Raw genomic sequence first — 27,979 nt, 5'->3', positions numbered from 1 at the left:
AATAATAGAGTAAATGACTCAGGTATGGCTTTTATAGAAATTGGCTTTGTGCTATGCCACAGCCTAAATCAATTAGATGTGTTAGTCACTAGTGCTACATGGTAAAGCACACAATAACGTACTCTGCAGTAAGCGAAACCTCAGTTATTATGTTGAATCCTATGGAGAGATTGAAGCCATCAAGATATTTTTTAAAAACACACTGCCTTCCAATTTTCAGCCTGCATATTGTATCAGGAATAAACTATTAAAATTCCTGTTGAATATAATGAATAGTAACTATTGAATCACTTCCTGAGTATTTTAAATCCCAATGTACATGTTTGTATTATATCAATCTAGAAATGGTGAATTGTCTCATAATCACAAACATTTCACAACATATCTCTAGCCCTTTCTTACAATAGCAGGAAATAGTAGACTGGAGAACATGTTTTCAGATTTACCCACAACAAAACATCCTTCAGTATAGAGGTGACTTATGACTTCTGTACTGTGACAAATATTAGGGTGTCTAGAGTGGTTGAGCGCAGTCAACTAGCACAATTGTTAGTCATTAACTAGGCATGTCTATGCATCCACTCACAGAGAGATGCAGGAATGATGGCTCTTCCTACTACGAGTCCTTTCTTATTGTCCCATGTAAAGCAGTTTATTGCCATTTGTAGGAGCTTTATGTATCTTGGTGCTAAATTAAATTGGGACCATTCCAAACAAACGTAGTATTTGTAAAAAAAAAAAAAAAGGAATTTTCTGTTCATAACTGTTTCTGTTGCTCCCACAGACTTGAATGGAGAATGGCCTACCATGTTGCATTCTGTCCAGAGAGAGGGCTAGTTTTCAAGACAGGTGCAGGTTCCGGGAGGCAAGACACATTATCATTTATTAATTGCTATATCCTATTAAGCATTTCTGGATATTCATATACAACTGAATCACAGCCTTTTTGAATGAGATAAAGCAGGGCCTTTTTACTCCTATTTTTGCGAGTAAAAGATCCTTTTGTCCCCTCCCCCATTGAAGGCAAAGGTCCCTATTGATTTAGACCACCAGCATACCACAGTCCATGAAAAAAAATTTTCATAAGATATTACAAACTTATAAAAATTTGTACTAATCCAAAGAACATGTGTCATTGGTGCACACAGTGAAAGCCTTGTGTTTTTGTCAATTTCACTTAATTTGACAAATTCAGTACATTTCATGGAATATTAAATGTTACTACTCAAATGTACAGTTCATTTCACAGGGAACTAGACCATATATCTTTATACAATCTACAATCCATAAATTATGATCGTATTTTAAAATGCGGTATACAAACATAAGCAAATACAGTTATTTAAACTGAAAAAAAATATTATTAGAGATGAGAGAACTTGCTCGTTCGAGCATTAGCGTACTCGTAACTGCTCCTTGCTCGGACGAATACTTTGCCAGCTCGAGAAAATGGCATCTCCCGCCGTTTTGATTTTTGGCGGCCAGAAACAGAGCCAATCACAGGCCAGGAGACTCTGCACTCCACCCAGCATGACGTGGTACCCTTACACGTCGATAGCAGTGGTTGGCTGGCCTGATCAGGTGACCCTGGAACAGACTAGCCCCTGCCCGCGCTGTTCGCATCATTCTCTGTCTGGATGCCGTTAGGGAGAGATCTGCTGCTGCTGCAGGTATAGCGTTAGGGTGTTATATTAGCTTACTGTGAGGCAGGAGTGAGTCTACAAGAACCCAACAACCCTTGTAAGGGCTAGAATAGCGTTATATTTTTTTTTTTTGTTTGCTTGTGGCTGGGCTTGCTGGCACTAGTAGTGCAGCTAGTACCATATTGTGAGGAATTTGCAGGGAGACCTGGGAACATTCTATTTAGCTCTTAGTGACACACATATCCACCTCAAACACCTGAGTGGGACAATTTATTAGGGGTTTGATTGAATTAGGCACAGTCTGATGATTTTTTATTTTTTTTTTCAGAACTTAAAGTGACAGGCAAACCACAAAATCCAGTTGTGTGCTGTCAGTGTAGGTTAGAAACTAGGCATACAAGAACCCAACTGGCTTTCTTACAGCTACAATAGCGTTATTTATATATATTTTGTTGATTTGCTTGTTGCTGGCCTTGCTGGCACTAGTAGTGCAGCTAGTACCATATTGTGACGAATTTGCAGGGAGACTTGCAAACGTTCTATTTAGCTCTTAGTGACACACATATCCATCTCAAACACCTAAGTGGGACAATTTAGTAGGGGTTTGATTGAATTAGGCACAGTCTGCTATTTCTTTTTTTTTTACTTTTCTTTTTTTTTATAACTCAAAGTCATCAGGCACAGCACAAAATCCAGTTGTGTGCTGTCAGTGTAGGCTAGAAACTAGCCATACGAGAACCCAACAGGCTTTCTTAGGGCTACAATAGCGTTTTATATATTTTATTTTTGGTTGATTTGCTTGTGGCTGGCCTTGCTGGCATTAGTAGTGCAGCTAGTACCATATTGTGACGAATTTGCAGGGAGTCTTGCAAACGTTCTGTTTAGTTCTTAGTGACACACATATCCATCTCAAACACCTAAGTGGGACGATTTTTTAGGGGTTTGATTTGCTTTTTCTTTTCTGTTGTGTGCAGTTGTGTGCTGTTAGTGTAGGTTTGAAACTAGCCATAGCAATAGGATAGCATTGTTTTGTTAAAAAAGACAAAAACACAAAAAAACACCAAAAAAAAAAAAATGTACAGTTTACACTTTAATTTTAAAAATGTTGAACCCGAGGGCTAGGGGTAGGGGTAGAGGACGAGAGCGTGGGCGTCCCACTACTGCAGGGGTCAGAGGCCGTGGTCCTGGGTGGGGTGAGACACCACCTGCTGATGAGGGAGCAGGGGGACGCCGCAGAGCTCCCTAGGTTCATGTCTCAAGTTACTGGGACTCGTGGTAGAGCACTGTTGAGGCCAGAACAGTGCAAACAGGTGATGTCGTGGATTGCGGACAATGCTTCTAGCCATTTGTCCACCAGTCAGTCTTCCACGCAGTCCACCCATGTCACCGAAATCAGCACTCCTCCAGCTCCTCCACCTCAGCCTCCTTCCCCCCAGTCTGCCCCCTCCCAGGAAAATTTGGCATTTTAACTGGCATACTCTGAGGAACTGTTTTCTGGACCCTTCCCAGAGTCACAAACCACTTGTCCGGTTGCTGCTGAGCTCTTTTCCGATGCCCAGGTTTTCCACCTGTCGCAGTCTGTGGGTGATGATGACATTGTTGATGTAGTGGAAGAAGTGTGTAAAGAGGTGTCAGATGATGAGGAGACACGGTTGTCAGACAGTGGTGAAGTTGTTGTCAGGGCAGCAAATCCAAGGGGGGAGCAGACTGAGGGATCGGAGGATGATGAGGTGACAGACCCAAGCTGGATTGATAGGCCGGGTGAACACAGTGCTTCTGAGACGGAGGCAAGTCCTCGACGAGAACAGGTTGGAAGAGGCAGTAGTGGGGCCAGACGGAGAGGCAGGGCCAGAGCTAGTGCATCAGCGCCAAATGTTTCACGTAGTGAAGGTCCCGTGGCGACGGCTAGATTTTCGGAAGTCTGGAGGTTCTTTAAAGAAACACCGGATGACCGACGGACTGTGGTGTGCAACCTGTGCCACACCAGGATCAGCAGTGGTTCCACCACTACCAGCTTAACCACCACCAGCAGGGCGGGATACTTTTAAAGGGGCCCCCACCAGTTTCCCACAGTCAGCGACTCAGCTCAGCATAGGGGTCTAGGATGTCAGCTATGTCAGGTAGACACAGCTGCTATCACTGGAGGAGATCGCCGATGCACTGTTTACAGGGGCTGGCTGGCTATATACTGCCAGAAACATTATTGGAAGGGTCCCCACCAATTTGCGCCCAGGGGCCCCCACCACCCTTAATCCAGCCCTGACCACCAGTATGTGCAGGCATATGAATGCTAAACACCCCACTCAATGAAACCAAGGCCGTTCACCTCCGGCCGGGCACATTACTGCTCCTTCCCATTTGTCATCTGCTGTCTCTGCTAGTCAACCCCCTGCCCAGGACCCCAACCCAAACACCTCCCGTGCGAAAACCACACCTTCGCCTCCACGATCCTCCACAGCATCCAACAATGTCTCCATGCGCAGCGTTCAGCTCTCCATACCCCAGACGCGGGAGCGCATGAGGAAGTACAGTGCAGCCCACCCACACGCCCAAGCCCTCAACTTCCACATCTCCAAACTACTTTGCCTGAAGATGCTGCCCTATAGGCTGGTAGAGACCGAGGCCTCTCGCAACCTCATGGCGGTGGCCGCCCCTCGGTATTCGGTCTCCAGCCGCCACTACTTTTCCTGATGTGCCGTCCCAGCCCTGCACCAGCACGTGTCAGACATCATCCGTGCCCTGACCAACGGCGTTTCTGACAAGGTCCACCTGACCACGGACACGTGGACGAGTGCGGTCGGGCAGAGCCACTATATATCGCTGACGGTACATTGGGTTTACTTGTGGACGCTGGGGCCGAGTTTGACCCTGGGGCTGCTCATATACTGCCGACGCCAAGGATTGCGGGGCCTACATCGGTCCAGGTCTCTCAGGCCTACTATGCCTCCTCCTCCTCCCACCCCTCCTCCTCTTCCAAATTACCTTCCGTGGGCATGGCGGCATCAGTCGGTAGCTCTAGGCACAGCAGCAGTACCGTCGCTAAGCGACAGCAGGCGGTGCTCAAACTGCTGAGCCTAGGCGATAAAAGGCACACCGCCCAAGAGCTATTACAGGGCATCACGGCGCAGACTGATCTGTGGCTCGCACCGCTGAACCTGAAGCCAGGCATGGTTGTGTGTGACAACGGCCGTAACCTGGTGGCGGCTCTGCAACTCAGCAGACTGACACATGTGCAATGCCTGGCCCATGTGTTAAATCTCATAGTTCAGCGGTTCCTCAAGACATACCCCAATCTATCTAATTTGCTCACGAGGGTGCGCCGCTTCTGTGCGCATTTCAGGAAGTCCAGCACAGATGCTGCCACTCTCAGGGCAGCGCAGCGCCGCCTCCAACTGCCTGCTCACCGACTGTTGTGCGACGTGCCCACGAAGTGGAATTCAACATTAACCATGTTATCCAGAGTTCACCAGCAGCGCAGAGCGATTGTAGACTGCCAGATGTCAAGTTCCACCAGAACTGGTAGTCAGGTCAGTCAGCTTCCTCAAGTCTACAATGAGGAGTGGACGTGGATGTCTGATATCTGTCAGGTGCTGAGTAACTTTGAGGAGTCAACACAGATGGTCTGTGGTGATGCCGCCATCATCAGCTTCACCATCCCGCTGCTTGGCCTGTTGAAAAACTCTCTGGTCAGCATGAAGTGAGAAGCTTTGCGCTCGTCACAAGAGACGGGGGAAGAAGATTCCCTTGTTGATAGCCAACAGGTCTGTTTCTCAGCGCATATCGGAGGAGGTGGAGGAGGATGAGGAGGAAGAGGAGGATAATGTTGGTGAGACAGAAGAGGGGAGCATTGCTCAGTCCTTCACTGTTCAGCGTGTATGGGCAAAAGAAGAGGAGTGGGAGGAGGAGGAAATGGAAAGTCAGGCCAGTGAGGGGAGTGAATTCTTGCGTGTTGGGACTTTGGCGCATATGGCAGATTTCATGCTAGGCTGCCTATCCCGTGACCCTCGCGTTCAAAAAATTTATTCCAGCACCGATTACTGGGTATTCACTCTCCTAAACCCACGGTACAAGCAAAATCTTTCCACTCTCATCCCTGGAGAGGAAAGGAGCAGGCTCTGGTGCACAAGCTGAAACAGTATTTCCCTTCTGACAGCGCTAGCGGCAGAGGGCGTACTTCTGCGGGACAAGTAGCGAGGGAGAGTAGGCGAGCAGGCAGCTTGTCCAGCTCTGGCAGGGGTACGCTTTACAAGGCCTTTGCCAGTTTTATGTCACCCCAGCAAGACACTGTCACCTGTTCCCAGTCTCGAGAGTAGGGCTGATCTTTACAGAAAGATGGTGAGGGAGTACGTAGCTGACCATACCATCGTCCTAAATGATCATACAGCTCCCTACAACTACTGGGTTTCAAAGCTGGACATGTGGCATGAACTGGCGCTGTACGCCTTGGAGGTTCTTGCCTGCCCTGCCGCTAGCGTCTTGTCTGAGCGGGTTTTCAGTGCAGCTGGTGGCATCATCACCGATAAGCCTACACGCCTGTGGACTGACAGCACTGACAGGCTGATGCTTATCAAGATGAATAAAGTCTGGATTTCTCAGGATTTCCATTCTCCACCAGGTGAAAGAAGCTCAACCTGAATAATGTATGCACTCCTCCTCATTTTCCTCCTTCTCCTCCTCTTTGTACACTAAAGCAGAGGAAACTGGCTATTTTTTGCCAGGACCAACTGGCTCTAGCTATAGTACTCTATGTATTTAATTTTTCTGGAGGGCCACCTACCTGGTCCTCTGGTTTGAAAATGTTTTTGGACTGCCACATACAGGCACTCAATCTATTTCATTTTTCTGGAGGACCACCTACCTGCTCCTCTGGTTTGAAAACTTTTTGGACTGCCACATAAAGGCAATATCCAAATTTAATTGTCTCCATAGCAGCCTCCACACGTCATTTTTATAGCTGCCTCAACACGTTGTCTCCATTGCTACCTCCACACATCATCTCCATAGCTGCCTCCCAAAGTCGTCCATATAGCTGCCTCCATACATCATCCCCTTGCCAAACAAGCTGTTTCAGGCAGAATTTTGGGTTGTTTTCATGGCTTCCACATCAAACTTGTTAACTTTGTCATCACCCTGCTGTGTTATCCACAAAATATACTGGCAAACTTTTATCATTTACCGATATTATTTCAGCTTTTCTTGCGCATCTGTTTACATTCCCCTCACCCGCCATAACCAAGCCAATTACTTATAAGAACAGTACTACAATTGATCTTATACAAAAGGTTCTTAGAAGTGCTGTTTGTAGCCCCCGCCTGCTTTGAAAATTATAATTTTTTCTAGGTAAACGCTTCTGGCCCCCAGGCCCATTTTGGGTGGGGAGGACCTGAGAGGCAGGGGCTTGGACAGGAGAAAGCTCGCCTGGCAGCGGACCGCCAGCTCCATCCCAAGATCCAACTAACATAGTTTTAACTGCAGCACCTTTAATCTACTACTACTTTAATGCCTCCATACATCGTCCCCTTATCAAACGATCTGTGTCAGGCAGAATTTTCGGGTGTTTCACCAGATACATAATGGAACTCGGCCCACCTGCCGCCATGCTGGAGACCTGAAGTTGCAATCATAGCAGTGCATTATGGATGCCCCATACTGAACCATTTCCGAAAAAACTATTAAAAATAGAACTATTCCATTATTCCTAGATGAAATATTCAAACGACCCCGCCTGCTTTGAAAATTATAATTTTTTCAAAGTAAACGATTCTGGCCCCCAGGCCCATTTTGGGTGGGGAGGACCCGAGAGACAGGGGATTGGACAGGCGAAAGCTCGCCTGGCAGCGGACCGCCAGCTCCATCCCAAGATTAGGCAGCCTCAGAGGCATCCATGCATACTGCCCCTGCTGTTGCCTGTCCATTTCGCCTCCACGATCCTCCACAGCATCCACCAATGTCTCTATGCGCAACTTTCAACTGTCTATACCCCAGACGCTGGAGTGCTAGACAATATACAGCACATCATCCCCTTATCAAACGAGCTGTGTCAGGCAGAATTTTCAGGTGTTTCACCAGATACATAATGGAACTCGGCCCATCTGTCGCCGCCATGCTGGAGACCTGAAGTTTCAATCAAAGCAGCGCAATATGGATGCCCCATACTGTCACTCTTAATCATGGAAGTCGTCTCCATAGCTTCCTCCACATGTCGTCCCTTTATCAAACGAGTTGTGTCAGGCTCATTTTTCGGGTGTTTCACCAGATACGTTGGTCATTATGTCGCCACCATGCTGTGTTATCGACTAAATATGCCATCAACCTTTTGTTCACATAGGAAATCATTTCAGCGCTTCTTGCTCACCTCCTTTGGTTCTTCTCTGCCGCCTGTCTGAGTCCATTTAGGGTATGTCGCCATGACACTCTCTAGCCTGCCGCTGCTGCCACTGCCTCTGCATGCCGTCTTCTATAGTGTCAGGGTCAATTATTGGATGTTTTAGATGCTATCTTGCCTCATTCGGTCACTCTGTCATCACCATGCTGTTGCCCATAATTTTGGCATAATGGTGCGATTAAGCAGCCTCAGAGGCATCCATGCTTTCTGCTGTTTCCTGTCCATTTCCGTGGTGTTTCCATCATTTTCTGAGGTTTTCAGGTGTTTGGCCTAGCTTCCCTGTGCAGACCCTTGGTCCCCTTGAAAAATGCTCGAGTCTCCCATTGACTTCAATGGGGTTCGTTATTCGAGACGAGCACTCGAGCATCGGGAAAAGTTTGTCTCGAATAACGAGCACCCGAGCATTTTAGTGCTCGCTCATCTCTAAATAGTATTCATCTGTAATTAATCTCCGTCCTATTGTCCTGAATTATTATGGGAAGTTTACTGCATGTGATACAAAAGTGCAAATTAGTCTGTTTAAGCTGTTTTGAGATGCATGCAGTGACAATTCTGCAGATCCTTTTAGCAAATTATAAGATTTAAATTGAAGTAAAGTACCAAAGATATTTAGGGCATATATTGCTACAAATAGATACAATTAACAATTTTTTGTTAATCAGAAACTATCATTTCGATCCCTTGACTTTTTACTTCCCGGACAGTATGAATATGTAGCTTCTACGCAGACCTATTTGACTATTTAAATTTAACAAAATTATACTTTCATGAAGATTAAAAAAATATTGCAAAACAAGTAATTTAAAAACTTTTAGTATATTTATTCATACACTCTTGAACATGGACATATACACATCAGTGATCAGAGCCATAACAACTAACATCATTACATAACATAAAGGCAAAGTATAACAATACTTGCTCATAAATAATTAATGAATTCTACGCCAATGTATAAAATATTAACATTATACAAAACAAAGAGCAGCAAGGTTGTATACACTCTGGTATAATGTAATTTAATTGACAAACAAGTACTGTATATACTCGTGTATGAGCCTCGGTCCTTACGAGCTTTGCTTTGTGCTATAACAGTAATTTCTGACCTCATAAAGGGAATATCTGTATTCAGTAGCAATTGCATATTAAACTATTGGGTACATTTTCCTTAAACATTTAAGGACCATGACCTTTTCCAATTTTGTATCTCCATTTTTAACTTCCTGCATTCAAAATGACATAAATAAACCAAAATTTCCAGCTAACACAAATTTTAATCTTAAAATCCCTTGGTCAAGTTTAAATATGCTAAAGTTATTACCATAGAAAGTGACCTGTCAGATTTGAATGGGGTTTGTTTCTAATGGAAAAAAATGTGCTGTGTACTTAAAAGGTTATAACTTTATTTTGAGAGTCATTTCAATTTTAGAAAAATTAAAGTGCAAATGTTACAGCATATTAAATGCTGCAACAACAAGCCCCTCAAAAACTTGACATGATTGCATTTTCTCAAAGAAGAAGCTGTAGTTAAAAATATAACTCATTTATATAAATCCAAAGTGATTTATAAAAATAGTTAATAGAAGATGGGAAATAAAAATGAATACAAGACTGTCCTTGTCCAAGGGCTAGTTTATAATTCAAAAATAGCATATAGAAAAAAAAAAAAAAAAAAAAAAAATTAATATATATATATATATATATATATATATATATATATATATATATATATATATATGTAGTATAAATAGACTGTAATTGATTTTTCAATATTTATACCTTACATAATCACCTTGCATTGTTATAGTACTTTTCCAAAGTTCCTCTGCATGATCTGACAGAATTTACAATTTGTCTTGGATGCCATGATGTCCAGTATACAAACTTGAATTTTTTGGCGCACGTGCATGTTTTTGGCGAATGCGCACTGCAACACATTTGGCGTGCATTCCATATGTGCGTTCCAACATGATTTTACTATTTTTCATGCGCTATAAACATCATTGAAGAGACTACCATGAACGTGGAGATGCATCCATGGATTGATTTAAGAAGTTTCTCTTCTGGCACTAGCACTTTAGCACCTTAGATGTAGGGGGTCAGTTCACATTGTATATGCTGATAAAACAAATCTATTCAATATGGGTATATTGATATATACATATATATTGATATATATTATATGAATGTTTTCATTGTTGATACTTTAACATTGCGTGTATTTTTATGTATTTTCCTAATTGTAAACACCAATATGTAAATATGATGGACGGATCTTTGTGACCATGTATGTTTGCACCATGTAAATAGCTTGAAAAAGGCTCTTCCAGGGCCGAAACGTTGCTACTGTCACTGTCTAAACAGAAATCCTATTAAAATCAATGGGGACCTGAAGTTTAACACCTAAAATGGATGTAAAATAGGGCTAGAGGGCTAAAAACTGTGGGAATAATAAGGCAGTTGACCAATACCCATTGGTCTAGGCAAAGTACTTCAAATATTAACGTAATATTAAAAAAAATAAAGAAATTATCAAAAAAAATTTTATTATTATTATTATTATTAATCCAGAATCGAAAAATGTTTGAATTTGAAGTTCCAGGATTGCAGAACTTATTCAGTAGATATATACATTTCACTCCACTTCATGTCACTTACGGTGCTCAGGTAGGGTACTGTCCCATATAGTATAAAACGATTCACTTGGTGCTCCAAAATAGCATAGATAACTTTATCATGAGGATAAAAATCGTCATATAGTACATCATTACATATTTCTAAAGTATTATTTTTCCACAAGTTCAGTTCATAGCTGAGATGTGGGTGGAACACTTAATCCTGGTATCTGACTGGTTTGATACCTTTGGTGGTTCTTTCGGATATATTGAGCTGGGTATCGACTATAGGATCACAAAAAGTATTGGTAACCTTCCGTTCATCATTAAGTGAAATCATTTTGTAAATGGCAGCCATTTGATCTCTGAAGTCTTTGAGGCCTGTAGGCTCTCTTCCATATTTTCGTAACCATGGTGGTTTGAAAATGTATGGTACAGACAGAGGTATTGTTGAAGAAACACTTGAGATGCCATGACTAACAGGCATATCACTGTCTCTGTCTACCAACATTGTAGTAAAAATATAGCAACACAACTAGATGGCAACTCAGTCCTTCACTACAGGATATATTCCTTTAGCACAGTCACTTTCTTGTGGCAGACCCCATGTGGGGAACACTTTTTAATTGCCAATGCTGCAGTGGGTTCAATATACCAGCTGGATTGTTCCTGTAGTTACCACTGGCTGTCTTGAACCTCTGGAGCTCGATTCACAATGTCTTACTCTGCTGTCGCTGCCCTGTATCCTGTTCGTGATACCACAATGCAGTCCCCACGTTAGAGGTGACCCCAATGATATGCTGGGTCCGCCAGGCACAATCAAGGTGTTTCCATGTGTTGTGGATCTCCAGAAGGGATAGTAAGACATGGTACATCCCAGTGGGAAATAAGATACAGTGATAATAAACAGAATGTCTATGACATTAATCAGGGGTGTAAACTAGGAGAGGCAGAGCCCCATAGCAGACTTCTTAATGGGGTCCCCCTTCCCACTTAAAAATATACACTCCTATATACACACACATTTATATACATATATACATACAGTTCTTCACTTATACACACACACTTTTATAAACTCTTACACACATATAGAGCATATACACATCACATACACATATATTAAGTTCCATACACTGATGCATAGCATATATACATACATACAATATATACACATCATACACCATAGATAGATACAGCATATACACATCACAGATATACAAATGGAGCATATATACATATCATACTGTACAACATGCAGCATAATATGTATAAAATGATGAACATCCTTCATTCTTTAGTGTCAGGTCAGATGCCGGGGCCCCCAACTGCGGGCTCCATAGCAGCTGCTATGCCTGCTACCACTGTAGTTACGCCCCTGACATTAATGCAAGTTAGCCCTTTCTGTAACATAAAGTAAGAAGTTCTGAGTTCGCATAGGGGAAATAGTCAAATGTCCACAAATGTCCAAAGTTCACTGCTCCTCTAGGCCAATACACAGGGAGAGGAAGAGCATGTTTTTTTCCCAAAAAGACTATGGCAGTGAGATGAACTCAACTAGTGGTGGAGTTCCCATCTGACATAGATGGCTCAGTGGCATTTACAGAGGACTATGCTCCACTCCTGGAGATTACAGATGCCACATGCATCATTCATTAAATTTTCCATGAAAATGTTCCTTTGTTAAGCCTTTGTCTGTTTTCTTTCATTATATTTAGTGTAGAATTGATAAAATCTCAATAGAAGATGGCAACTATTCATGGGTCAAATCTGTTTTACTAATGACAGAGAAACACGCAAGCTTTATCAATGACATTTTGAAAACTTTGAGCCCTGAACTCATCTCTCTTGCCCAGGGGTTGTTGCAGGCCTGTAAAAACAAGAAGCAGGATGAGGAGCTTTATCCGTATCTTAAAACCTTTGGATCCTGCAACCAATAGATTTATGCCTGTCCTCATGAGCATCATATTAACACTTAATGGGACCTTCAAAGAGGAGTTCCTGACACACCAGAGAGGAATCAGAATATAACACTTCCTCTTTGTCTGTGGACACAGTTCGATTGTTTGGCTGTGTAGTAACAAAACGCAATTCACATGATAAACATACTGAAGAACTTAATGAATATTATTGGTCATTGATGAATAAAATTCCAGCACAGAAAATGCCATGTAAACATCTGATCTAGGTATCACTGCACACGATTCATTGACAGGGGCAACTTAACAATCAAGGTCTATCTGAATGCTATTCACAGACAACACTATTTTCCTGATTCATGTGTGCGCTATTCTGTGACAGCAACACTTTTGCTTCTTGAGTAGTCTCTCAAGCAGATTTGTTCTTTTTTCATGAACACGGACCCGGATCCCAAATTGTGACGTATCTATAGGTGCTGAACCAGTGAAATTTGATCAACACTACACATGTCATAAAAGGTGCCTATTGCTGATAGGTTGATTTAGATATCACTGGTTTTCAGGCTACTACTCAATTGCATTCTCAGTATAAAACTGATACTACTCAAGTGCATGTCAGTATAAAACTGATACTACTCAAGTGCATGTCAGTGCAAAAACCTTCTTCATACATAGTGGGTGTTTGGCATCTAAATTCCCCATCTATTGGAGGGTTCAACTGTGTTTTGCATGTGAATTGAATTAATTGATTACTTGTTTTTATATACACACTATTGATTTTATAGTAAACATTTATTTTTATAATAATTTGGTATTTACAAACGTTAAAACGTTTAAATCTGTACTAATTCTAGAGATCCCACAATAATTGCACTTCCGTTTACTGTGGGCCCTTATTGTTAGGTCTCACTTTTCACCACTTGTACCAGTGATCTAGCTAGTTTTGGATCTAGCTTTTGCTCTTATTTTACGGTGTGTATATAAACCCCTTTCTAAATGTATTGCAGCAAAACAGTAAAAGTTCTCTATAAATAGTAATAATAATATTTATAAATCTATAATGCTATTAACTCTGGTTTTGCTTCTACACAGATGAACCAATGCAAGAGTAAACAACGCATTATACGCTTTCTATAGATATTTTTTGTTGTAATGTAAAAATATATATAAATATTCAACTTGAAAGAAGAAGCTGCTTTTAGTAAGCTAGATTTGCATCTTGCTTGTATATATGCATTGCATTATACATAACTGTTTAACATGAACTATTGCACCAGAAATACTGCTGTCACAGCTCCATACGAAGTCTATTTCTAGACTTCAGTAAAATGTCATCCTACAGGTAATTTATTATGGGTTTGCATTTAAAATAGAAAGGGTCTTATTTTTAGTATTACAGCTGGCAGAGAAGGAACTTTCTTTTGAAATTGTTTTCAAACTAGAAAAATAAAGGGGCAGATTTATTATTTTGTCAATAACAGAATTTAGTCTTAATTTGCAAAAAAAAACTATCTGCACCACTTTTACAAAGGGTTTTAGACAGTTTTTTTTGGCACTCCTACGACTAGCTCGGCAAAAGGCGGTTGCCCTATGAAAAGAGGTCGTGGCTTGGCTCCAAAAACAACCCAACTAATAGGAGGTGCAAAGTACGATTAGACAATTTTATACTTCGACAGATTTATCATCCATTATCCATTGTAGTCTTACACTACAACCAGTGGCAGATTAAGTAAACCAGGGTCCCTGGGCTGTTCAACAAACTTAAGCCCCCCTGCCACAGAATTTATCTATAGACAATGTCATCTTTGAGTGCTAGGTGGGTTACTTCTCCATAGCTGTAGTCCAAGCTAACCACCTAATCAGGCTGCAGTTTTGCAATCACTTTGGGCTCTATGGGGGAGGGGATTGTTAATGCTTTGTATTACAGTTTTCTGGTATGCAATGCATGAAAAAGTAGAAATTTATGGTGCATGAATTTCCCACCTCCCACTGCACTTTTTTGAATATACTATGTGTAGATGTACAGATCCAGCTTCATTGAACGCCAGAGATGGATCCAATGCACTTCATTGGATAATGTAACATAGCTAGGAAGACTATTTACATATTATCATTATATATTGCTAAAACATTTAGCACTTTTTTTTTTATATTTCACTTTTAATATGTAAGTGAAATTTTTTCTTAGTAGAAATATCCCTTTCACGTAAGGGACATAATGAGAAGCTTGTGTGTCATAGACTATAAGCATTGGGTGTGGGTGGAAAGAACTAGAACCATCAGCTGAGACAGGGCAAGCTAATCATGGGTCACTGAACTATAAATATATATATATGTATATATATAAAGACATTTTCAAGCATGCTCAGCATTTTGGGATGAATTTGTATTGCAATAGAAATACTGAATATAAGTTGCAACTACAGCTCACCACACAAACATCACACAAAATAGTCTTTAATATTCCATTAAAAATGTATAACAAACATGGCATGCATGTTAAAGAACCAACATATTTCAAACTACGCAAATCTTAAAGGGGCTCACCACTTTTCAATAAATCTCTTCCATGAAACATGTCTATGCATGTATATGTACTTGTGTCTTTGCCTCCTGTGAGAGCTTCAGCCTTTCCCTGTTCTCCCCATGCTGCTTTATGCACATTTACACAACTTTCTGTTTCTCACTCCTCCAGTCTGTCTGTAATGGCAGCCTCCAGTGTTTTTTTTCTCTCAGTCCATCTCACTGACCTACCCAGGGAGGGGCAGCACGCTGAGTTATCATCTCCCGCTTTCCTGCATTCTCCTATTTATCAGTGCACAGACATGTAAACAAAGATCCTACAAAGTGCACAGAGAGTCTGTACACAACAATAAAGCAAGCATCAAGGATGATGAATCAATTAGTGAACATTCAGGGAATATTATTAAGGCAATAAAGGCACATGGGCAATTTATGTTTAAGAGTGGCCAACTCCGTTCTTTGTCATGGTCTAATTGGTGTCACAAACTTACTGAGCTAAATAGCAAAAAAAGATAGGAGAGGCAGAAAACCACACATGGGCAGACTATAAATGCCAACAAAGAACACCTTGCGCAACCCAGGACACAGGATTGCAGGGACTGCATGTGATTGTAGTAATCTTCTTATATTTGTTATCCATGACCTCTTTTCTTCTAAGATTTTCTAATTGTGCTAATTAGCCTGAGGGGTAACCCTAGCCCCTCTGTGATCTGGCTTTACAGGCTCTTAAACTGTCTCACTTTCCCCTCTGCTCCCTCAGCACTGAGAATACAGCAGGAAGTGCTCACTGGACAAGTGCCGATGAAGCAAGGGAAGGCTGAGACAGTCACAGTGCCTGGATCAATGAGTAAATGTTCCTGGTTTATTGTGCTCCGTTTTGAAGGTAGATTTCCATAACCTGTTTAGACCACTGCACAAAAAATGAAGCTTTTAATTCTCAATCGATAACTGGTCTGTGGGCAGTGTCAGATAGACCCACCAAAAACAAGAGAATCCATTGGTGGACACAGGCTCAAAAACTTTACTATGGGCACTAATAATACAGCAGAAAGCAAACCCATATGGAAGTGAATGGAGTAATCACCTGACACCATGGTCTATTTTTGTGTATTTTTTACATAAGTTGATGGTAGGTGGGCCCCACAGATCACCACCTCTGGTAATCCCATCATACCGCCACTGTAATATTGAGGACCTAATCTAGGCCTATTATAATATTTCTAACCCAAATAAAAAGTTAACTTTGAAAAAAAGGTTACAATTTTGTGTAAGTGATACATATGCATAAGTAAGAGAGACTTTCATGATGATTTAAAATAATTGTTAGTTATGCAATTACTGTAAAGTACCTTCACTTTTATGCAAAAACCTAAATGAGTTAGTGTCTAAAATAATCTTTTATAATAATGCAAATTAAGTAACAAGCTGTGAAATGACTTTGAACAGTTTTTACTTTCATTGTCATATTAATTTGAGTCCATTAAGATAAAATATTTTAACACAATTGATGAACAACTGCTCTTTGCATTAGATCATAAAAAGAGATGTTACACAAAGTAAACAAGGGCAGTATAGTTGATAAGAATCATTTGTTTTCACCTTGGCTTTAAACCAGTAAAAATATATATTCGTTTAATATTAAGAAAAGCCTTGTACATAATATACGTATAGCAGATTTCCTCAAAGCACACACTCTCTCTCTCTCTCTCAAATGTTTAATCTGAAAAGTTTTAGAATGTTGTGGTAGGTTGTAACTTTTCAAAAAAAGTTCTTACAAAATTGAGTAGAAAGCTAAAAAAAAATATATGAGTTTGGTGTCACCACAGGCATAATGACCTGGAGAACAACCATGATAGAGTAGGGCAGTGATGGCGAACCTTTTAGAGACCGAGTGCCCAAACTGCAACCCAAAACCTAATTATTTATCGCAAAGTGCCAGAACGGCAATTTAACCAGAAAACTGACGGTTTAGTTCAGAATCAATTTACACAGGACTGTCTGAGCTCGGATTACAGCCGTCCTATACACACTGAAACGCCACTTTTACACCATTTTACATCACATAAAAGAGTAATAAAAAGTTATCAAAAGGTCACACAGTCCTTAAAATGGTTGCAATGAAAACAACGGCTCATTAAGCAAAAAAACCACACCTCCCCAGCTCCGTGCACTAAAGTTATTAGCGTCACAATATGGTGACACTATTTTCTTTTTCGTACACTGTTTTAATTATTGAAAAAGTATTAAAACTACAAATCTGGTATCACTGTGAATTTACCAAACCAAAGAATAAAGGAGACAAATGATTTGGAGCGCACAGAGTAAGTATTAACATCTAGCTTCCCAGTACACGACATGGAATAATAAATGAGGAGTAAAATATGTTACGCAAAAAATAAGCCCTCACACAGATATAAATATATAAAAGCACATATAATATAATATATAATATAATATGCATATACATAAATGCATACATAGAAATACATATGTTACTAACTCTTTGGTTGTCCAAGGTGGCGGCCATGCTGGCCGGCAGAAGTACAGGTGTCTGTTGTTCCGGGGGGGGGGGGGTCAGTAGGGTAGATGGGCAGAGGGTGGGCGGCCAGAGTTAGGGCTGGGGGGGATTCAGAATCTGGAGTTCGGGGCAATGGGGTTATGAGGCATGAGTTCCAGGGGAGGGGGTGATGGGGGGCAGTGACCGGAGTTGGGGGGGGGGGGGTTTAGTGAGAGCGGCCGGAGTTCGGGCAGGCAAATTGCAGTAGTGGGCGGAGTTTGGGGGGGTAGGGGTGCGATAGCGGGCAGAAGCGGGCTGGGGTCCGGGCACGGGGGGGCTTGTGGTAGCGGCGCAGAGAGTTTCGGGCAGGTTGCTTAGGGGAGGGGATGGGCGGGAGCGGGTAGGAAATCAGCCTTCTGCTGATCAATTTTCCCCCCGTGGATGCGCTGAGTTAAAAAAAAAAAAAAACTCACCTCAGACTCCGCGTTCCTCCGGCTGATCACTGCAGCTCACACGGAGTAAGGTTCCCCAGCGCTGGCAGCGTAATGACATCATTACGCTGCCAGCGCTGGGACGCTTACCGTCCTGTGCGCTGCAGTGATCAGAGTGACAGCGCAGGAAGTGTCAGCACCCTGCTCTGTCATGGCTATTAGCAGTATCGGAGCCCAGCTCCGATACTGCTAACAGCCATGACAACCAGGTGTGGATAGTGGTTGTCCGCACCTGGCAGTGGTTGGGAGGATGGGGCGCGTGCCAGCAGTGAGGGCTCTGCGTGCCCTCTCTGGCACGCGTGCCATAGGTTCGCCACCGCTGGAGTAGGGGTATTATGTGTAATCTGAAAATGGACAAGAAATGTTTTTTTTTTTTTCATTTCTTCTAGAAAGATTTATCATTTGATAAAGGTATCCCCAAAAACCTCATTTAAAAATGCAACTCATTCCACTTCAAGTGCTCCAACATATAAATTGACCTCAAATAAAATGTTTTTTTATTTCTTGTAAAACAAGAAAGCAAAAACTTAACCTTATGGCCTGCATTGGTTGTGTCTGTATAATGGTTAAAAGGTCAATCGCATTTGTTGTCAAGTATTCATGACATGTTCACTTCATTGCCTTCACAGTTAGTGGAACTTACCTTATGATAGTGACTAAAACTAAGATATTTCCCACTAATCCAGTAGAGCAGATTATTCCAATGAAGGAAGGGAGGATAACAGTTTCTGCAGTATTAATAAGATGATATCCATTTCTCATGTTCCACGATTTATTTGAGGAGTCACTAGTGCTATTCCATGATGTTATTTGGATTCCATTCATTGTTCCACACCTTTTTAACCTGCAACAATGGAAAACACATTCAGTTTTACACAATAACCTCTACATTTTCGCAGTAAGGATTAGTTTTGCATCCAACTGGGTCTACCACAACTTATTTCAGATTCTGAGATTCAGATTCAGATTCCAAATGTAATCTATACTCTAATGAGATGCTTTTCCTACCAATGTCCCACAGCTCTGTCAGATAACTGCAGATTTGTCTTGGGAAGTGTGTTGTGATACTAGAGGAGGGAAGCTATTTAGGCTAAAATGGCAGTGCTTAGGGTACTGTGTTGCACCAATAGCCTCATTAGCATACCGATTATACTAGGAATATCTTTGATACAGACAGAAATAATAAACGTATACTGGAAATCACAGCCCACAACAATTGGTGGCAGTGGCAGACTCGACTCCATTCCAAGGGTAAATTTTACAACAACATTTACATGGCAAATTTAGTGATATTGCTATCATATTAGAGGCACAACATACTCTTTATAAATATATTTATAATCACAATAGATGTATCTATGAGTGTAATTAGAAAATAAAGGTCTATCTCAAAAGATTTTTACATTTTTATAATATTCTAGTTTATGTACTAATTTTATTTGTAAGAAATGCAATGATTTTTAGGTTTAGATGCTGCAAAATAGTAAAAGAAATGTATTTTTACATGTTAGCTATTTTTTCTAGCTGCCATACAGTGTTACCTTAATAAATTTGAAATATTACATGTCTGTGTTAGAGTAACTGTTTGTATGTTTTAATGCATTTTTAACTAAACTTTTGGGAACTAAATATTTAGCTTCTTTCACACATTACTTTTCCACTGTCCAGGCTACTATTTATGATTAATGCTTTGTGAAAAGATTTAGCTTAATCAAGTTGTTTATTTTTCATGTCCTCCTTTGGATTTAACATCAGCATATTTTCACATAATGTCACATTATATAGATAAGCCATAGATAAGCTTAAGGGCATATGAGGGCTTATTTTTGCGGTAAAATTGTTAATTTTCAATGGATTCATTTTTATGGTAAAATAGTATGATTATTCAGATTTATTACCTCTTTCCTGCAACCGAACAGAATAAAACACTTTTGCCACTTTTTAGTTCACAAAAGTATAATAAACATGATCAAATTATTCTATAGTATGATTAAGGAGATACCAAACATGTACAGGCTTTCTTATGTTTTACAATTTTAGCAAATAAAAACTCCTTTAAAGAAAACGCTTTGCCATATTCTGAGAGCTATAACTTTTTTATTCCTCAATCAAAAGAGGGTTATTAGAGCTTGTTTATTGCAGGAAAGGTAATGGTTAGATTGGTACTATTATTTGGGTAAATCTGACTTTATAAGCACTTTCAATTACATTTTTTTTGAAGATAGGAACCACTGAAATTGCTAATTTAAATTAGTTTTTAATTTTTATTTGTTATACCCTTCACAATACATGTATGGGTATAGTAATGTAATACCTACTTGGTATAGGTCACTATGAACGTGATCTATATTGTTGGTGGAGGGTTTTAATATTCTTTTTAGAACAAAATATAAGTGGATATACGGAATGGGTCATTTTTAATTTTTCTTATTTATTTTTTTAAACTTTACTTAACTTTTTTTTCTACTGCTCCACTAAGGCATTTACATTGGGGATACCTTGATCCCACATACAATACATTGCAGTACTTCTGTACTTCCACATATTGTATCTGTCATTGTTTTACTAACAGTTTTCCTATAAAACCCAATCTTGAACTTGACCTAAGAGGCCACCATACATGGCAAACACGGAGACCTTTTTTAGACCTCCGGCTGAAGGGGCCGGAGAGTGAACAGTGAACTATGTTCTCTTTGTCTTTCTCCTTTGCTGCTGAGATTTTGCTTTGTCGTTGCAGTTAAGGGGTTAAATGGCCCGGCAAGGGGAGATCTACCTGCCAGGCAGACGCATGTTGGGAACAGGCTGTAATTATTGGAGCATTGCTCTGACATCCAGACATCTGTCTCTGAGTGGACAGAGAGCCTGTCAAACTGTTGGAGAGCCAGACCAAAGCTGTAATAAAGTGACAATACAGATGCAATAAATCAAGGATTTCAGCAAACATAAACTACTATTCACACAAGCCATGTCAGAGGAAAATCAAATACCCTCATCATCACATCCTCAGCCATAGATCATCAAGAGACGGTGACGGCGGCACAGATGTCACACTAGCTGTACATAAGTTAAGTTATGTATAAAATGAGCGTTGCAAAGTCATGCAACCTGCTGAAATCTATCAGTAATTAGACAGCATTCCTGCACTTAATAAAAAATAATATCAGACTCAACAGATGGCCTTTCTTTACCAAGAAACATCTCATGATGGGTAAACCCGTGAGCTGAATCAAGACTTTGTTTCTAAAAAAACGTCATTGGAAGAATTTTAGGGAACACTATTAGGGCTAATTATTTCAGACAGAAATAATAATTATGAGAAGATGTGTTCAATAGTCAAAAAGCACATGTAGAGAGCTAAAAGATTGAAATCAGTTATAATCGCAACCTTCAAAAATCTATAACTTTATTTTTTCCTTGTAAAGAGCTGTGTGAGGGCTTGTTTTCTGCTTAGTAAATTTAATTTCATAGTGAGGGTATTTAATATTCCATGCCATGTACAGGGAAGGGGAAAAAAAATTCCAAATGCAACGAATTGGTGTTTTTTCTTATGGGCTTGGTTTTTATGGCTTTCACCGTACACTCAAAATTACATGTCTCATGCACGATCATGGTGATACTAAATGTATATGGGTTTTATTGTGTTTTAATATATTTAAAAACCGTCTATACAAAGGATGCCATCAATTGGTGCAAATAACTTTTTCATACTTCGGTGTACGGAGCTGTGTGAGGTGTCTTTTTTGTGAGATAAGGTGACGTTTCCTTTGCTAATATTTTGGGAACTGTGCAACCTTTTGATCACTTTTAATAAAATTTTTATATGTTGCAAAATGGCAAAAAAGTGGCGTTCTGGACATGGCGCTATTTTCAGGATTATCCATTATTATATTTTGATATATTGCATATTTTAGACATGGGGATACCTAACATGTTTATGATTCTTACGGTTTATTCTTATATCAGTTCAATGGAAAGTGTTTTCTTTTTACTATTTTTCAGACACCCTATGATGCTTTAATTCTAGGTTGTCTGATTGATCCAACCATATACTTTCATAGTATATAGGAATTTTACACATTAACAATTACCACTGGCACATTGTAACAGATTTTAAGAAATAAAGACCCAAGGCTGTTATGCTGACAGGTCATCTATCTGAAGACATTATGGGGAGCTGGAATCTCAGCCAAGATCGTGGCAATCAAAGAGTTAACTTGTGGGTGTTTGCAGCAATATGCAGCAAACAGCCACCTTATTTGAGGAGTGCTTAGCCTGGGAGACCTCTCCATGCTCTCCAGCTGACATGTGACATATTGATACATCACACTTCGATAAGCTGTTAAAATGCGAAATGTTTGGCACCAAATGTACACCGCATATCACCCCAAAATCCCTATAATAACATTGAAGTTTGCAGTTGAGATCATTATAGTGTTGGCCTAGTGTTTCCATACATGGCACCTATAAACATCATATAATTGAAGGAAGGATGAATGGACAATTGTACCAAGACATACTTTTACCTACCTTTTACCTACTGGCTACCATTTACCAGTATAAAAAAGATAAAACAGGGGAGAACTTTTCAGCAAGCCTGTGATCTCTAGCACACATCCAGGGAAACTTTCAATTCGTTCCACAGAATCCAACCCAAAAAATATATGGAAGGAAATAAAACTCACAGAAGAAACTGTCAGGATTCCTTCTGTACTTGCCAAGCAACACATGCCCCCTCCAACTCGCTGCTCCAACTGGCTGTATTCCAGGTAAGATAACAGTGTTGATTTTATGGGGATGTGAGGGAAACAATTTTTAGGTAAAAGAAGGGTGACATTTAGCTGCATTTGTGAAAAATGTGGTGACTAGTTTCCGTTAATTTATAGACATCTATGGTTTGATTGGTCTCATGTTCAACACTTATCAATATAATAATATCTAAAAGTATATTTATAGTAAGATGAACACTGGAGAAAAAATATTTCACAGCATCAAATGCAGTTTTGGGTCACCTTACCACCTAAAAAAACATCGGTCAATGAAAAAACATGGTCAATAAAAAACATGGCTTGTGTAGATCCTTCACAAAACTCTGTAGAGAACACTGAAAAAAGTATTGGGGTCAAAATATTGTATGGTAAAAACCATTTATTACACGTTTTTATTTAGTAAGTAAAGCATGACATACAAAAGGTGTTACAGTATTCATAATTATTTGTATAATAAAAATTATATTTTTTTCAAAAACTTAAACACTGTAAAAACAAAGCCCCATAAACTTTGGAAGGTATTGCATCTGTGCAAATAAAATAATGATTCACATTATGTAAATAAATAAAGGGTACCATTATAAAATACAACTTGTCCTGAAAGAAAATGCCCTCATTTGGCTATGGTGACAGAAGAGTGAAACATTTTCCGCTTTTACAGGGAGGGGAAGAAAAAATATAGTAAGAAGATTACAAAGCATCAAATAAAAAGCCAATAGATGTCAGATCCAGCTGAGCAACTATGACAAGTTGTTGTATACTTATACATCTATTAAAAGCTATCTCAGGGGATTTTCTGTCACACAAGTCACTTTGAATATAGCTGATGTCGGGATTTATTAATGAAACAAAATGCTTACATTTGTTCCCTGACAATTTGTTTTACTACATCAATATGTTACAGCAAGTCATATCAGAAAGTGTTTGTCAAACATGTGCCATCAGTGAAAACATGGTTAAAGTAGCTAAAAAAACCCAGCTAAATGAAAAAAACATTTTGCTTATACAAATTTCCATCTGTTTACATTTCTATCTCTAATAGACAATCATTTTAAGACGGACCCCCCACCCCACCTCCTTGCCATCGACACTATCAACCTTTTATGCTCTCCAAAATTGAATTCCTTAAAAGGTTAGGTGTCAAAAGCCCAACCCAAAGAAATCTCTGACCTTTAGTTTTGATTCTCCATCAATATATTAGGGATATTACAGATCTCTGAAAAAGACTGGAAGTTGTAAGTGTTGATAACAAGGTGACGACCTTGATGACCTGCATCTCGCATGGAAAAGGGTTAAAAGCATTCAGATATTTTCTGCAGTCTATAGGTGTTCAGTATGCTGTACATAATACTTTTGTGCTTGGGTTATTACAATTTTCCCTGACAAGGAATTTCTTCTATTTCTGAGTTGTTTCTACCACCAGCTCAGGGGTACTGCTATGGTGTACACATATGTAAACTTAATTCTGGGCTGGTTGGAGAAAAAAATAGTTTTTGGGTACCCATCTGTTGAGGGAGTGGAACACATTGATATGTGGGCCAGATCTATACATGATGTGTAATTAATGCATACAGCCCCCTAGTAATTAATAAATTAATTACTAATATTAACTAATATACAGCCCACAATGTACATTATATTCGCCCCCAGTAACTAATATACTGCATACTAGTTACTGGGGCTGTATATTGTATACTGGGGGTACATACAGTATACAACCCTGAATTTACAATACATCAGCCAACCAGTAACTAGTATACAGTATATAAGTTACTGAGGGGCTGATATATTGTACACCATGGGCTGTATATTGTATACAACTAGTGTACAATGTATCACCCCCCCAGATATACAGACCTCTGTGTACAATATATCAGCCCCCAGTGAAACAATAAAGCTGTACCTTCTCCTATTTGCGGTGACCTCCACCTCTTCTTTCGGGATGTTGGCATGCTGACGAAGGTGGCGCAGGGTGTGACGTCAATGTACCACTCATATCATGATGCCAACATCCTGTGCACCCTGGGGTCTATGGTGGAACAAGTAACAAATTGTTCCCTTCTCTGCCATAGACACAAGTGTATCAGCTTCAGAGGACCAGGCAGGGAGCAAAACTTGGACCTAAACACATGGTGGGGAATCATTCACACTTGTTGGGGGCCCATTTAAGGGCAACAATGTGGCGAAACCCATGGCGTGCACCCCATTTGTCCACCCTTTAATCCAGGCTGGTGGTTGCTGTCAACACTGTAAATTACCTGGAATTTTAACTTGGAATTTAGACTTTTTGTATTCCTGAAAATTTTTGAATTCAACTTAAATTATTTTGATTCCGTATTTCTCGAACTTGAAACTGAAATTTTGATAACCAGCGTTCCCAGGAACTTGAACTTAAAATTTTTAATTCCTATTTTCCTGAACTTTTTACTTGAAATCTGCACTCCCAGAATTTTTACTTGAAATCGAGATCACCTTCCCCATTGTGGGAAGGGCAACTACCCTGATATTCCTGCAATTTTAAGCCCATTACTTCCCCCATTTTACAGCCATTTTCGTTGTTTAATTTATTGATTTGGGATAAATTTTTATTGCTTCACATATTTAAGGAAATATAAAAAATTATTGAAATCATCAAAAAAATATCCCACTATTGACCGTAAGATGCAGTTTTATTTGTTTACTGTATTAATGCACACAAAACACAACCTAAAGGAAAGTGAGAATAGGAGCATAAAAGTCTGTGTAACATCTGTGTCATCTGTAGTCCATTAAACACAAATGAGATCCTGATTTTATTGTTTTTGTTTTTCTGAACATGGTCTTAGCTTACTGGTTATATGGGAGTTTATTGCACTTCACCAGTCTGCTCTGGTCCAGCAACAGTTAACTGTGGTGACTGACAGAGCTCTGCTCCATTCAGCGTGGAGTGAGGGGGTCTAGTTTTGCGTGACCTGATTCTTACTCACTAAGAAAGACTCTGTCTTTGTATTTGTGGTATTTTGAACTTGGCTCCTGTTCAGTCCACTCTCCTTCTTCTTTAATTTCTGTACTGAATATTTCTGTCTTGTGACCTGGCTAGTTAACTATCTATTCTTCTAAAATTGTGTTGTCTGTCCTGTTTCATGTTTGCACTTTGGCGTAGAAAGATAATGGGGGACATGTATCATTTCTGCTAGTCAAATTGTCTCACTTTTGTCGTTTTTGGGACTTTTCACTGAGACTTTTGCTATCGTTTTTCAAGTGCACCTTGTGCAGTGTGCCTTGTGTATCTTTGTTTTCCAGATGTTCCGTGCGACTTTTCACTTATGTATCACTTTTTTTGCTTATTTTTGTGACTTTTCAGGTGCAAATCTGCACCTGGTCTATGTTTAAAATGTTGCACAGTAACCTGTTTTTTGTGTTAACATCGCGTTTGCCATGTTTTTTGTAAATACAAATGTTAACAGTAATGTAATTAGGCAAATTACCTCTCCTCAGCTGTTGTAATGTGACTGCAGTCACACCACATGTGACTGCAGCCTCATATGTCGTCATCTCCCTGTGGTGTGACTAGAGTGCATAAAAATGCAGGGCACAGGCTCAAATCCAAAACTAGCTGTAATGTCCACTCCTGTATATAAACCCCTCACGTGGCTTGTGTCAATGTGGATCTGAGACATTTGCCAAAATAAGTCTCAAAAAGAAGCCAAAATTTGCACCTTTCAGGATAGGAAAACCTGAACATGTATCACAAGCAAAAAGACATGATCATACATAAGGCGCAAAAAAAGAGCTGCCAAATATGTCAAAAATTCACCAAAGAAAAAAAAAACTATGATACATGTCCCCCAATGTCTTCTAGTTGTCTCCCTCCCCTTAGAGAGGGGATGGAGATAATAGGAAGGGAGAGTTGGGGAGCGGATTGAGCATTAGTGCCCACTGTTTGTATCACCTGTCTATTCCCAGTACCAACATTACAGTATGACTCTGACTGATGCCTTGTCTACTATGTCTGCATCGACAGAACTACACAACCCTGTCTGCATTGTTACAGATATCTATATGATCTGCAGTAGTCAAATTCACACAGTATAATGCACAGTCTCTCTTTTCAAAATTTCTTCTATTGGGCCACTCACCTCTCTATGTTCTGTGTCTTCATTTTATATAAACAAATATATGTTTTCTTTATCTTTTTTATATTTTCAAAAATGTGAAAAAATATTTTAAAATCCTACACTAAACCTAATAGACAACGGTTAACATTTATATATTTTTATTATGTTGGTGAAACATTCCTTTTAAGCATGGTATTTCACATTGCTGGGATATTATTCACATATGAGCATCAGACGAGGGTTATCGTCGTTTCTAGGATTTATATCCTAGATTTAAAGTGGAAATAGAACATTTTTTTTTCACAACTCCTTGTACATACATAAAGCCATAGGAAGAAAATATTGTACACCCATTTTAGATTGTATGTTTTCACTTTTCTAAAATGCTTTGTATCACATTATTTAAGGGTTTTAGACATTTTTATTTTCCACTCGTATCTGGACTGTGATATTTCCCTTTTTGGACCAAATCTGTTGAATTTTGAACATTAAAAATGAAAAGGTGCAGCCTCACATGTTTCTAACATTTTTGCTCAATTTTAAAAGGCACAGGTGATAAATCTGTAGAAGAAGGTCTCAAGAAATAAGCCACACCCACTTCACAAGACAAATAAAAAAATATTAAGGCTCTGAAACTACTTTTTAAAATTGCACAAATCACTCTTACATTAGTTATATGGCATAGAAACTGACATAATGTTTGCACAATGCACTTTATTAACACTGTGTTATTGTCCAGGTAGATGACAAAATTATTTATTTATACAAATTTATACTGTTTCACACAGTAAACATTTCTCACCAACGTTCCCTGAGGCAGAGAAGTAAAAGTTCTCTTTACGGAGACTTTACCAATTAAGGCTGCCTTACAGGCGTGTGGAGATTTATAGCCATTGATGCGAAACTAGGAGATTCTGGTAAATATTTAAATAGATTTTTCAGGATGGGACAAGCAAACAATGTCTATTTTACTACCTTGTAAGTCAAGCATGGCTTACCATGTCAAAAACAGTGCTGTCTAGCTTTGGGAATCTGTTCCTTTT

The 27,979-nt window shown here is 39.7% G+C and overlaps 1 protein-coding gene across 2 annotated transcripts in view; it reads right to left on the bottom strand.

The window, feature by feature from the left end:
• The window catches only part of MCHR2 (melanin concentrating hormone receptor 2), a 245,449-nt gene that overhangs the window by 77,148 nt on the left and 140,322 nt on the right, over window positions 1-27,979 (bottom strand). For both annotated transcript variants that reach the window (XM_072141899.1, XM_072141898.1), the window contains exon 2: window positions 18,717-18,917. In XM_072141899.1, the coding sequence (XP_071998000.1) occupies window positions 18,717-18,898 (182 nt within the window). In that variant the 5' untranslated portion in view covers window positions 18,899-18,917. The remainder of the gene's footprint in view (window positions 1-18,716; window positions 18,918-27,979) is intronic.

The sequence above is a fragment of the Engystomops pustulosus genome, chromosome 3, assembly GCF_040894005.1.
Source record: "Engystomops pustulosus chromosome 3, aEngPut4.maternal, whole genome shotgun sequence".
NCBI lineage: Eukaryota > Metazoa > Chordata > Amphibia > Anura > Leptodactylidae > Engystomops > Engystomops pustulosus.
Note: the sequence above shows the minus strand (reverse complement) of the source record. Positions and strands in the feature narration are given on the sequence as shown.